At 61.1% G+C, this 13,195-nt stretch overlaps 1 protein-coding gene across 8 annotated transcripts in view; it reads right to left on the bottom strand.

The window, feature by feature from the left end:
* Nucleotides 1–13,195, bottom strand: part of CTBP2 (C-terminal binding protein 2) — a 162,639-nt gene that overhangs the window by 6,634 nt on the left and 142,810 nt on the right. For all 8 annotated transcript variants that reach the window (XM_060098430.1, XM_060098428.1, XM_060098433.1 and 5 more), the window contains 3 exons: nt 7,923–8,077; nt 7,413–7,557; nt 2,018–2,224 (listed from right to left, as the gene is read on the bottom strand). In XM_060098430.1, the coding sequence (XP_059954413.1) occupies nt 2,018–2,224; nt 7,413–7,557; nt 7,923–8,077 (507 nt within the window). The remainder of the gene's footprint in view (nt 1–2,017; nt 2,225–7,412; nt 7,558–7,922; nt 8,078–13,195) is intronic.

Below are 13,195 nucleotides of genomic sequence, written 5' to 3'. Positions count from 1 at the left end.
CACGGGCGATGGGGTCCCGGCGGCACTGCCCGGGGCGGAGAGCCACGGCCAGTCACCACCGCCTTCCCCGTGGCTCGGCTTTTCATCAATTCACGAACCCCCATCTTTCCACTGGCTCTCCTTCAGCCATGGGGTTTTCCTGACTAAATTTTGCAAGACCTGATGATGAATTCTCTGACTGACTTGATCACAACCCAGCCTCAGAGAGGAGAACCCAGTTGCCTTGGCCTTAAAAAGGTAAAATAAAAATACTGTCACTGTTGGCAGGCTTTCCCTTCAGAGTTTTCATGCTTGTTCCCAACCCGGAGGCTGGCCTTGAGCAGTACCCACCGCCAGCCCGGGCTGGGGTCAAGCTCGCGACAGCGCCCCGTCCAGGCCCCCGCACGGCAGCATGAGCTGGCTTTGGGGGAACTTGCTGCACACCCCAGGCTCTGCTGCTGCTTCTCGGCCGACTCTTAGGCAAGCGGAGGCTTTCAGCCCCAAACAGTCAGGGCGGCAGCAGGGGCGTGAGGCCGCCTATGACCGTGCCGCCTCCTGCCTCAGCTCTGCGCACAGTTCTGGGAGGCTCCAGAGAGACCAGGAAAGGTAGCAAGGAAGAACCCAGTGTGCAGGGGGGCACCGGGGCGGTGGCAGTGCCTTGCTTACAGTCTTGAGTAAACAGGGCTGGAATCACGGGACTGGCCTTCAAAACATGGATGGCAAAGGGTTCAGCCGAAGCAACGTCCCCCGTAAGAACTTGCTGTGATGGCTGCGGTCAGACGCCCTGGAAACAAGTGTTCTACCACGTGGCCGGGCCACTCGCAAGGTGAGGCTCTGCACCCTGGCCAGGGCCCACCTGAGGCCTCTGCATCGGCTTAAGAACGCACGTTGTTCCAAGAACCGCCTCCAAGACCCACTTCCCAGAGCGGTGGGAAGCCCCGCGGGCACCAGCAGAGGGCGCTGCGGCTCACAGAGCACCAGCATGTCTGAGTCATATTGTATCTTCCGCTCCAGAAAAATGAAGACAGACTCTTTTGCGAAAGGATTAGCTTCCTGAGTGTGATCACCCCTGAAACCTGGGCTCTTAGCACTCAGACCCGGGTGCTGGAAAGATGTGCGCTCCTGGAAGAAGCCCAGCTCCTTCTACTTGTTCCAGCCGGTACCCGGGCCTCCTGGACGAGCTTGCGGGACGAGGAGGCGCTGTGGCCGTCCCAGAGGTCCTGCGCTCAGTTATTCGGAAACAGAGCTCCAAGCTGACAGCTGACTGGCAGCTTGGGGGGCCTTCTGGAAGCCAAGCCCTGCAGCCACAATGCACCCCGTGTGCTTCCAGGCAGCAACCGTGTAACACTCATTCCCGATTTACAGATCGGAAACTGACGCAGAGAGGTCGAGCCCTGTCCTCAGGGTCGCAGAGCCGGTGAGCGGTGGGACTGAGATTCAGCAACGAGCAAGCCCACCCGGCCAGCTCCCGATTGCCGAGTCGGGGCTTGACTCAGGGCCCAGTGCTGCCAACAGCCGTGGCAGCCAGGCTGCTTTCCACCGCGGCGCACCTCCTCCTGAGGAACCGGCCCCAGGCACTCCCAGGGCCGCCCGCCGTGTCACCGCGGACAGAGGCCTTACCATGCCCCCTCTCTTGGGGGAGCTTTCCAAGCTGCTGACCTGACCGCGCCACCTTCCGGCGCAAAAATCCTTCAGTGACTCCACTGCCACCCCCACCTGGCACCTGCAGGTGGGCCTTGCCCACTGCCTGGGTCTACACTCAGCTACCAGCCCCTCACCCTCTACCCCCCCGGGGCAGTTACGCGCCTTCCTGGGGGCGCCCTCCCGCCGACGTCAGACCCATTCTTCCAGAAGCAGCCCAGATCTTACCTCCGGGCGAGTTCCCTGGTCAGTCTTGACCTCTGACCTCCCACCCCAGGCAGCTCGGCCAAGGGCAAGGGACCTCCTCCGGCCCGAGCGAGCCCCTCCCACAGGCACCCCGACTTCCAGGGCCAGGCCTGCCTCCCCCAGGCGGTCCCTGCGGAGCAGGTGCACGTACCGAAGCCGATGAGGCCCAGCGTCTCCCCGCGGATGCGGGCTGCCCCCGAGGCAACCTCCCGGATCTGCTCGACGCTCTGCACCCGCGTGCCTTCCCGCAGCGCCTGGTACAGCCACGTGTTCCGCCGGTACAGGTTCAGGATGTGGCAGATGGTGGAGTCGGCCGTCTCTTCCACTGCCGCGGATGGGATGTTGCATACGGCGATCCCTGGAAACGACAAGAGCCAGGCACTGGGATGAGAACCCCAAGCTCTGTGGGGGAGCACCAGGGCTCCCAGTCCACCCAGCTGAGGGGCTGGGGTGGCAAAGGTGGCCCATTCAGCCACTGACTACGTGTATGGCCCCGGGCAGGTGAGGCTCTCCGAGGCCTGCTTGTCATCTAGAGCACACAGACCGTCTTGCTCTGAGGCCCAGGGACCTCCAGCCCCGTAGCCATCCCAGGAGGACTTCTGTCCGGGGCTTGGCTCAACCCCCCAGCCCCCTGCTGACCCCATGTCCGGCCCACCCAGTGCTTCCAGGCCCCACGTCCCTGGGAAGCGAGCAGTGGTCCAGCTCCATCCACCATCCCCGTCCAGCGCCAGGAAGCTAGCGTCCTGACGGTCTCTGGGGTCCAGGAGACCAGAGGCTCTTGGCAATGCAACCTCCTGGATCCTTCTCCCAGGCTGGGGCTGGGGTAATGGAGACCGGCCTTTTGTTTTATGGTATTTTAAGAGTCTAATGCAATGAACATGTTATTACTTGTTTTTTTGTTTGTTTTTTAAAGGCCAGACAGAAGAATTAGAAAGTTAACACCTTCCAGGCCCGTGGGCTGGGGCAGGATGGAGCCTATGTCTGAATCCAGCCCCACATTCGCTCAGTGGACTCTAGTCACCCTCCCGCTCTGACAGAAAGACAACAGAGCAGACAGGTGCCCGCCCTGCTTTCTGAAAGAGCTTTCAGGGCTGAGGGCAGCTGGTGAAGATGGTCCCTCAGGCTGTGTGAGGAACAGAGATGAAGGGTTAGCGTCTCCCAGCACCAGGAAGCCAGCAGCTGAGGACCGCAGGGAGAACTACCCCAAGTCTCAGGCAGGAAGGACCCCGGCACTGACCTTCCTCAGTGGGAGGGCGTTTGGGGGAAGAATGTTTGCCAGATGTGGGAGGGGCGGCCACACAGACGGCCGGCGGGCCTAGATCCAGCCCCGCTCCCCTGGCGAGGCCTGGGGTCTGCCAGTCAAGCCGCTTTCCAAGGAGGGACATAGGTGGCCAGGGAGCATGCTGGCCCAGCTCAAAACGTCCCTTTTGGGACCCCAGGAGTCACAGCCAGGGATGCAGGGCCAGGCCACCTGTAAGGCGCCTGCATTCCTCTATCTTCTCGGGTCAGGAGCGTGAGCAGAGAGCACCTGCAGCTCCACCGGACAGAAAACGGGACCAAATGCGTGGAGCAACCCTTACCAGCAGCTGGGTCGCCACCCCAGGAGGGCTGCCCTGAGGTCCGGGGTCTCAGTGACCCCTTCAGGAGGACAGACAGCCCCCAGGGTGAAAGCATCCATGTGCTGCCCCACCTGCCAGGGGATGAGGTTTTGAGATCCAGGCTGACAAACCTTCCACGAGCTGCAAGTCAATCGTCTTGCAGCACCCACTTCATTTGAAATAACCAAGCACAGGATCTGGGGCTAGACTAGAAGTCGGGATTACTGCAGTCTGGAGAGGCGGAGGCAGATGCCAGTGGTATAAGAAAATCTTTTGGCAGCTGGGACAATTTCCATTCCTCGTGGGGCTTGATCTGTTCTGCCTGAAGCCCAGGGGGAAGGTCCAGCAGAAGAACAGCCGAGTGTGGACCTTCTGCTGCAGACGCAGTCAACTGCCCAGGCCCAGGGGCCCCCCTGCGCCCTGGGAGGTGGGACGAGATGTGATGAGGCTGGAGGAGAGAATCTGTGTGTCCGTGAGAGATAAAGCACCGCACCAGCCCACCCAGGGGACAAGGGACTGCAGTGGGGCCATCTCTCCGCCTCTGCACTACAACTTTGAAATTTAGCTCCTTGGCTCTTGTGCCTGTATGGAGAGCCCAGACCAAGGTCTGGGAAAGCGGATACATGGGCTTGGGGTGCCCCAAGGCCTGGGAGGAGGTGCTGCTGGCATCCCCTGAGACCTCCTGCCCTGATGGCTGAAACTCTACAGCCTTGACCACCCTCTTGAGGGGAAACTCCTTCTAATCTGTTCTTCATACCTTCAGGGTGATTCTCCAAATGCCATCAGGACCAGCTGCTGGCACCCACAGAGCAAGACTGCAGCCCTCGTGGACCCAAAGTCCGAGCCCAAGAGCTGAGCTGCTTTTCCCCTCAGCTGATGCTTTTGCTCTTTGCTCTAACGCCTTCTGAACTGGACCAGGCTGGACGCCAGATTAACGAGCTTGGCCAGAAAGGCTCCCAGAGTGACAGTGCTCGGTGCTCAGTCTGGGCCCTATAGCTCCCTCCAGCAACCTTCCAACCTCCCACTGCTTCCTCCTGGACCTTGGGGTGACACTACAGATGGGGGGGACCCCTCTACTTGCCCAGGTGCTGTCCTCGCCTGAGGCGGGCGGCCCACAGCCCCTCCCTGCTCTGAACAGGAAGCACCTCACCCATCGTGTCAGGGCCGGAGGCGAGGTGCCCTGGGCCCCGAAGCCTTCAGGAATGGCCTCCAGGGAACGCTGGAGGGGAGCTGCCCTCCCGGGGACACAGGCCGTGGGCCCGGACGTCACCAGGAGGGGCAGAGACCTGAGCCGCCTGCTCTTGTGTCCTCACTACAGGCCAGCTGACGGAGTGAGCTGCCAAGTGCATTTGGAGACAAAGGACGGCTGGACAGGGGCCCATTTTCCTTCTGCAGAGTCCACGTTTGAAAACTGCCTTCAAAACGGCCCAGCAGATGTCCCCGAAGCAGCTCCCTTATCAAATTGGACCAGGATCAATGAAAAGGCCACCGCGGACATGCTGTTTACATCTTTCAACATCGCAGGCCCCCGGCAGGCCTCTGTTGGGGGGACTCTGGGGACACGGCCGCCCTACCCGGGCCCCGAGTCTGCCCGCGAGGCAGCTTCTACAACTGCGGAGATGGGACGTTCCCTTGCGGGCACCTCCGATCCCATCTCTCCCCCTCCCCCGCCCCCCAGAGAGAAGTGGCCGGGACCTGGCAAGGAAGCCCAGTGTCGCACACATTGCGGGTGGTGGTGTCACGAGGGGCAGATGCTGCAGAGACGGGAGGTAGGTGAAGGGAAAGGACCGCGAGCCACCTGGGGTGTCGGGCCACATTCTCTGTCACCGCTCGAACTCGAGATTTCAGCTCCATCAAGAGTACAAAAAACATTTGTTTTCAAACAAAAACATTCTTCTCAGGGCCAGGGAAAACGGGAAAATGTCAGTTTACAGTAGACATGCTTCTGAAGACTCGCATCCTCCCAAGTTTCTCCGTGGCGACAAAGAGGGACTCAGAGTGATGCTGAGGCTGGAAGCAAAGGCTTGGGGTGCATGTGGGAAGCCACCGCTGTCCAAACCCCTTCTCCTCTTGTGCAGGGTCAAGTGACCCCCACAAGGAAGGGGGTGAGATGATGGAGACTGGCCAGGGGTGACCCAGGAAAACCAGGATCAATCTTCGGAGCCACCACCGCCCAGCGCCCCATTCGGGACGGGAGGGGGAGAACAGCACCTGCGGGGCCGTGACCACCTCCTGCCTTATCCGTGGGCTTCACCCTGGGAGGCAAGCCCAACCTGCCGTAGCCACAACTCCCAGGCCACCCGCCGCTCTGCAGAGCAGCCCGGCGCCATCACGAAGAATCAGACCAGACCCAGCGCCACTCAGAACAGGCCCCCCGAGGCCTGCACACCCCGCCCCGCCCCGCCCGCCGCCACGCGCACCCACAAGACTTACCTACCCCGTGGTTCAGGAACTGGGTGCAGCCCCGATGCAAGCAGGGGAACTAACTGCTAAAACAAATCTGCAGCCCTCACTCACACCCTCAGGCTGGGCCCTCAAGGGGTGGAGGGAAGGCTGCAGCCCACTGGGGTGCCCTGGGCTGAAGCAGCAGCAGGCGGGTGGGTGTCTGTGGGCTGCGGCCGGAGCCGTCACACCACACGCTTGTGGGCGTTCACACTCAGGTATGGTGCTGAGCTGACCAGGCAAGGCACTGCATACACTTGGCCTGCTTTTGGAGCACTGGCTCCGTGGGGCTGAGAGGCTGGCTTGGGGTGGGAGCAGGCAGGGGCATAAAGGCCTGGGTTCCTGACCATTTTGAGGTACCCCTTCTCAGCCTCATGGCTGCAGGGCACCAGGCAGACCTCAGCCCCACACACTGGGTGCCTGGCCGGCATGTTTCAAAAACAGGAAGGACAGTCACCAGACAGGGGCTAGTCTAGAAGGACCCTTCTGGCTCCTCCAAAGACAGCAGGACAGCCTGGGGACTCCTGCTGTCAAAGCGTGGCCCCTTGAGCCTCTGCGAACGCTCAGAGCCCACGCCAGGTGCCGGGACAGGGAGGCCGCCACGCCAAGGCCCGCCCCTCGGGGCGCCTGCAGCCCGGGGTCTGGAAAGCGGCTGGGAGCCCTGCCTTTGGGTGTCCATCTGCCGCCTCTGCAGGCAAGGGATGGGCAGGAGGGGATGTGCAGTGGTCCACCTGCACTGGTCCTGACCTAGGAAGGTTCCTGTGTGGACAGCAGCCCTTGGGGAGACAGTGCCTTCCCAGCACTGGAGGAGACCCAGAAACCCTGAGCTGTGCACCCAGCCCAAGTTAACTTCAGGTTGATGGGTCCTGGCCAGTCAACACGGAGGTGCGGCAACTCACCATCCCCTCTGCAGGGAAGGGCCTGTGGCTTGTCTGGCTTAGCATCCTTCCCAAGTGACACAGCCCGGCCCAGCCCCACAGGTCCCAAGGTGAGGCCTCTGAACCCAGCAGGACGCTTCTTCCTGCGTATTTGGAGGTGTGCCTGGCCAGGTTCCCTGTGGAACCAGCCCCCTCGCTCCAGCCGGAAGCAGGCACTGTGCGCTCTCTGTTCTGGCTCGCCTCTGCCCCAGCAGGCACTCACCGGGCACTCACCGGGCACTCGCCGGGCGCTCACCGGGCGCCCGCCGGGCACTCACCGGGCACTCACCGGGCGCCCGCCGGGCACTCGCCGGGCGCTCACCGGGCACTCGCCGGGCGCTCACCGGGCGCTCGCCGGGCACTCGCCGGGCGCCCGCCGGGCGCCCGCCGGGCACTCACCGGGCGCCCGCCGGGCACTTACCAGGCACTCGCCGGGCGCCCGCCGGGCACTCACCGGGCACTCACCGGGCACTCGCCGGGCACTCACCGGGCACTCGCCGGGCGCCCGCTGGGCACTCACCGGGCACTCACCGGGCGCTCACCGGGCACTCCTCACCGGGCACTCGCCGGGCGCCCGCCGGGCACTTACCGAGCTCGCCTGCAGCCTTGATGTCGACGTTGTCGTACCCGCTGCCTATCCGCACGATCACTCTCAGGGCCTTGAACTTCTCCAGGTCCTCCCTGGTGAGGGTGATGGTGTGGTACATCATGGCACCGACAGCCTCATTCAGAACCTGTGACGGGGCGAGCAGAGCACAGGTTGGAGGCCCCCGTCGCCCTCGAACACGCAAGAGAGGATTCCAGCGGGAAAACGGGCAGCTAGGACGCGGCCTGGGTGTTGCCAGCTTCCCGCAGGCGAGGGGACCCCGGCTGTGCTGCTCAGGGCCCTGCTCGGGGACGCCAGGGGAGTGGGGGGAGTGGAGGCGTGGTCAGGGGGGCCCACGGAGGTGAGAGGGACTGGCCAGCAGGGACCTGAGGGTGGAAAGGCGGGGGACCCGGCAGGGCGGCGGCGGCACCAAGCACCTGCCCGCGGAATGCCAGCTGCCGCCACCCGGCCTGGGGGAACCAGAGCGGCGGGCTGGGTGAGGAGGGGGCCCACCTTCTCGTGGATCTCCTGAGTGGACTGTGCGTCACAGAAGGCCACGGTGGCCAGATCCTTCAGGATGGGCATCTCCACGGTGCAGTCTCTGCCGTCGAGCAGCGCCACCAGGGGGCGCGGGTGCAGGGGGCCGTTCATGATCTGGGGGCGGATACCTGGGAGGTGGGGACAGGACGGGAGGGGTGGGTGAGGGAAGTGGCCGTCCCACGGGGCAGCGCAGCGACCGTGCTTCCCAATGAGGTACCGCACCCCCCCCCGTCCATGTGCCTCCCCCTCCGGGGAGGATGCTGGGATAAGACAAGGAAACCGAGCGGCAACATGTGTGCAGCTCCCTTGCCGCAGGAGCTGAGATGCCTCCATTCGCGAGCACACGTGTAGCCAACAGGCAGCACTGCGGCGCAAGCTCTACAGCCACGTGGAACTCGGGCCCAGGGGCCCGGTCAGGCCCACACCTGCCTCTACCACCACGGACAGCACGGTGGCTACCCGTATGCCCCTAGACCACCAAGGCCCAGAGGCCTTTGGGACACGGGAGGGGGGGCCTGGCCCACGGCTCCCCGGGCCGGAGCAGGCTCCGCCTCTCGGCCCCTCCCTCCGCGGTGCCTCCCGTTCCCACTGCCCTTTCACACACGCACCAGAGGGTCCAAACTGAAACGAGACGATAGAGGCACCGGCATCCCACGGGAGCTTCCTGGAGGAAACCCCTCGGGGGACAGGCGCCCTGGGCACGGCTCAAGGGCCCTCTCACCTGGGCCAAGTGAGGAGAGGAGGCCCGTCCAAGATGCTGGAGAAGCTGTGCGTGTGAGGCCAAGCGGCTTGCCGGGGACTCAAAAGACCAAACAGAATTTCTCAAAGGACCACAGAGTAAGCATGGTTTGTAGGCAGCCTAGGCCAGCCAGAGCCGTCTCACGTCTTGGTGCTTCTGATGGAGACAAAGGATGCTCGACCCCATAGCTCGGGGGGCACAGGCTAGGGGTGGGCCTCCGTACGCGCTGCCTAAGTGCTGGGTCTCCGGCCCAGCGCAGCTGCAGCGCCTGCAACCCAGACGAGGGAGGAGTGTCCGCCCTCCGCCATGGGGACCCGTCACAAGGGGCATGTGAGCGGCACACGCACCAGCCCAGGGCGATTCCTCCTCTCCACAAAACCATTCCTTTCAAGTTCACACGGGAAGGCCTTGGATTTTGGCGCCCCGATGTTGAATCACCATGACCCCCCCGCCCTGGGCATGGGAGAAACACCCCTGGGCTTCGGGAGGAACTGCAGCACTGAGGTGGCCAGGACAGGGCACCTCCCGTTTTCTCATCAAATCACAAGTGTTTGATGTCACGGAGCACAAGTCACAAGAAGACAGCTTTCCACGCATCCGAGGTTTTCAGATGTTCAGATAAACTCTGATCACGGCCACTGCACCACGCCCAGCTCAGCCCATCTTGTCTCCTTCCCCACACACAGAATCTATTTATCCTCTCCTCTGGTGGCCACCTTGGCCACTGGGCTTGATCGAGCTCCTGCAGGCCAAAGCGGGAGCCGCTGACACGCTTATCTGCGGAACCTCTGCCTCCCAGCTCAGAACGGCTGGCAAGGGCTCCCCCCACTGGCAGCCCTGAGACTGGGTGGGGCCCCCTCCTTAGCCACCAGGGCTCGGGACCCAGTCAGCCACACGCTTGGGCTAGATGCTGAAAGAGGAGCCCCCACCCCGTCTGGTGCTGTGGCCACAGTACCACTGGAGCTGCACAGGGCAGGGGGTGGGCATCCCGCATGCCCCCAGACGGCGCTCCCACGCCACAGCTGCAGCATCGGGGGACAATCATCTCTTTGAATGTGGAGCAGAGAAGAGGCTTTTGTCCTGGCCTCCGAAGAACAGGCTGGGGTGGCCAGGGGTGAGCACGGCACCTCTGGGCGGCCCCGGGCTGGGCCTCGCGAGTGATCACGGTCCCTCCCAGCCCGCGAGCGGCAGCCAAAGCCCGACCGCCTCCTCAGGGCCTGGATCCCCAAGTGGAGCTGAGCCTCCACATTCTCTGTCCTGAGTGGGAACAGGGATCCCCCACCCCGCATCCTCACCAGCCCTCAACTCACACGGCAGGCGGGGAGCAGGCACCGAGGCCGGAGGGCTGCTGGGGGCCTGGCGAGTGCCCTGCTAGCATCCAGCTTTGCCCGACAGGGCCACGAGAGCTGAGGTGCTGTGTGCACAGGAGAGAAGGTTCCCCCAAAGACCAAGGCTGACAGCTTCGGACAGGAGCCCCGGAGACCCCCACGGAGGGAGAAGGGGGGAGCAGTAATTTCGCATGGGTCCCACACCTTCTCACTTCACCCTTGACACAGCACCACCGTCCCCCTTAGAGAAGAGGAAACGGAGGCACAAGGTGGCAAGTCCTTCACCGGAGGAAGCAGCTGGAAGGTGGGGCGGCTGGTGCCAACTCGGGGTCGACGCACAAAAGCTCCTACGCCTGCCTTCTCTGCCAAGTGAGATGCCCACGCCCCCAAGGACCCCTTTCCTCCTCCGGATTCTGCCCCCCGCCCCACACACCTCCTACGGAGCCCAAGGTTGGGCTCCCGCAGGGCACCGTGAGCAGATGTGCTCGCCTGCCCCGGGCTGCCCCTCCCACAGGGTGAAGAACACCCTGACTTCACTCTGGGGGTTGCTGGCAGGAGGGTTAATCAGACAACGTTTCTAAAGTTCATGATCACGACTGGAAATCCGAGTTGTTAATTAAAAAGCAACCACATGGGAAAACAACAGTGGGCACAAGGCAGGCGTCTGGAGAGGCTGAGGGGCCTTCACCACAACATGTCCATCCACAGCATCAATGCACGCATCCCGTTACCTGGGAAACAAACTCCGGGTTGCCTAGCGATCGCCTCCCTCCCGGACTTGGGTCGCCTTTCTCTTTGGCGAAACCCACCCTTTGCCCTTGTTCAGGCTGGGCATGCAGAATGCAGCTGAGGCTGGTCCACAAGACCCCAAGGTTCCTGAGGCCCGAGGCCTGGATACCGGCTGCAAGCTCTTTATGGTAAGGCAGGAGATGGAGATACAAACGGGGATCATGCTGCTCAGAGGTGCTCAGGCTGGGGAAGGATGCTGAGTAGGGGACAGCTCGGTGGGTGGTGGGAGTGGGCGAGATTCACAGGTGTTTTGCATGAGGTGCAGGGACTATAGTGTGGGTATGCTGAGGATTAGGCTTTACGGGGACCACGTGGGACCCCCAGCCCTGAGGATGAGAGACAGCTTAGCCAGGTCACTGCCAAGGTCTGCTTCTGCAAAGAAAGAGGCCATACCGTACATACATGCTCCTTCAGTTCCAGGAGGGGCTCAGCCACCTGCACACCTTGGAATCCAATTACTTTCAAGCCACCGTGCCCAGCACCCTCTGCCCCTAGAGTCTTGCTGGAGTCGGGGACAGAGGTACCCAGAAGACCCCAGGAAATGCTGGGAAGGTGAAGGTGCAATTAGACTTTTTATCTCATTTCACGTTAATCAACGTGCTTCTAACAATTTGAAAAAATTTTAGTGTATCACAACAGAATTGACACATTATGGATTAAGAGCTGTAGGTATTAAGATGGCAAATGACCCTTTCAGAGACTATGGAAAATGGGGTACCAACCTAGGGGCTGGCTCTCAGGCTGGAGGGAGAAGCCCTATTTCCTCTACGGTCAAGGGAATTTAGGGGAGAAAGGCAAGGCACAACGTTTAATGAGAAGTCATGAAAAACGGGTCTGTGATCAAAAGCTAGGCTGCCAACTACTAGACACTGCTAGGACCCCAAGAAACAAGCCCCACAAACTCCAAGACTGGTAAGAATCACACAACGCTGATTGATCTTATTCCCATTTTACAGTCAAGGAGACAAGCTAAGGGAACAAGGAGAACTGCCTCAAACAGCACCAGGGACCCCGCAGAGGCCGAGGAAACACCTGCCAATGAGGGTCAGAGGGTCCTGGTGGCCCTGTAGTCAAGATGACCATTCCCTTTCTACAATCCCCTTTCCAGTGATGAACTCGGTCTATCCATTTCAGACTAATTCCAGCTGCAACTGGACACACCTGGGAAAGTGTACCAGTGCACTGCTTTCAACAACTTGTCCAGCATTGACTTTGCAGGGCAGAGAGCTCAGCCGACTCCCCTGGTGTCAATTACTTGCTGGTTTCAGGCTCCCTCTGGCACAAGCAGGGACGCAGAGCCCCAGCTCGAGGCCAGCTCTGACGTCTGCCCCGGACCTGGTATTGCTTAGAGCTGCAGCTGCACACAAATAATTGTGCAATTAGACACACTCAGTGGAAAACAAAGACGACGCCGGGCTGAGATGCCGGAGTTTTGTTAAGAGTGGCCAGCGGTCCAGTGAATGCCAAGTGCAAAGGCCTCATGAATTCCAAGGTGGAAAGGGGTGGGCCCCAGGGAGGACTTCGGTAACTTTCTGGCCACCCAGCCTTGATGCCACCTTATTTGGATAACAGCACCAGATTTCTTCTTGGAACTGCTCCTTCCCTAGGCGACACAGGCTGAAAGGGCTGCTGTTGGCTAAAAGGGATGACGTACTCCTGCCACGCAAAGCTGCCCTGTGGTGTTTCCGAGACCCACTTTCTGGCCTTTCTGGACACCGTGTGAGTTCAGCTGACATCCTTTCTACAGAGCCATGCGTCATTTCTAAGGTCTGAGTCTGTTTCTGTTGCTTGCAACTCAAGAACCGAACTGTCTCAGGGACATGATTTTGCTGCTTTCAGATTTCAGTTATTGAGCAGTTTTACCCAAAGGAAAATGGCTGCAATAATCGTGTTTGACCCAGCAGGCAGGAAGGCCTCTTTTGTTTTTTGTGGTTTTTTGTTTTTAAGATATTTTTGATGTGGACCATTTTTGAAGTCTTTATTGAATTTATTACAATATTGCTTCTGTTTTTATGTTTTGGTTTTTTGGCCACGAGGCACGTGGGATCTTAGCTCGCTGACCAGGGATCGAACCGGCACCCCCTGCACACTGGAAGGCAAAGTCTTAACTACTGGACCGCCAGGGAGGTCCCCAGGGAGCCCTCCTTTAACAACGGACCAGATTTTATGAAGCATCCCAACAACACAGCAGCCTCCAAACGCCCACGCTAGCCTGGCTACGATAACGGGATGACGGTCACATGTGCGGATGGCCACACCTGTGCAGGGTCACCTCCTTGCTCACCTGACGGGTTGGCCAAGTACAGCGGGACTACCCCTTGAGGCCCCCAAAGGACACACACGTGGGGCTGGGACCACTGAGGAAAAAGGACCTCCCACCACACAGCCCA

Source organism: Mesoplodon densirostris, chromosome 1, assembly GCF_025265405.1.
Source record: "Mesoplodon densirostris isolate mMesDen1 chromosome 1, mMesDen1 primary haplotype, whole genome shotgun sequence".
NCBI lineage: Eukaryota > Metazoa > Chordata > Mammalia > Artiodactyla > Ziphiidae > Mesoplodon > Mesoplodon densirostris.
This window is presented reverse-complemented; position numbering and strand designations above follow the sequence as displayed.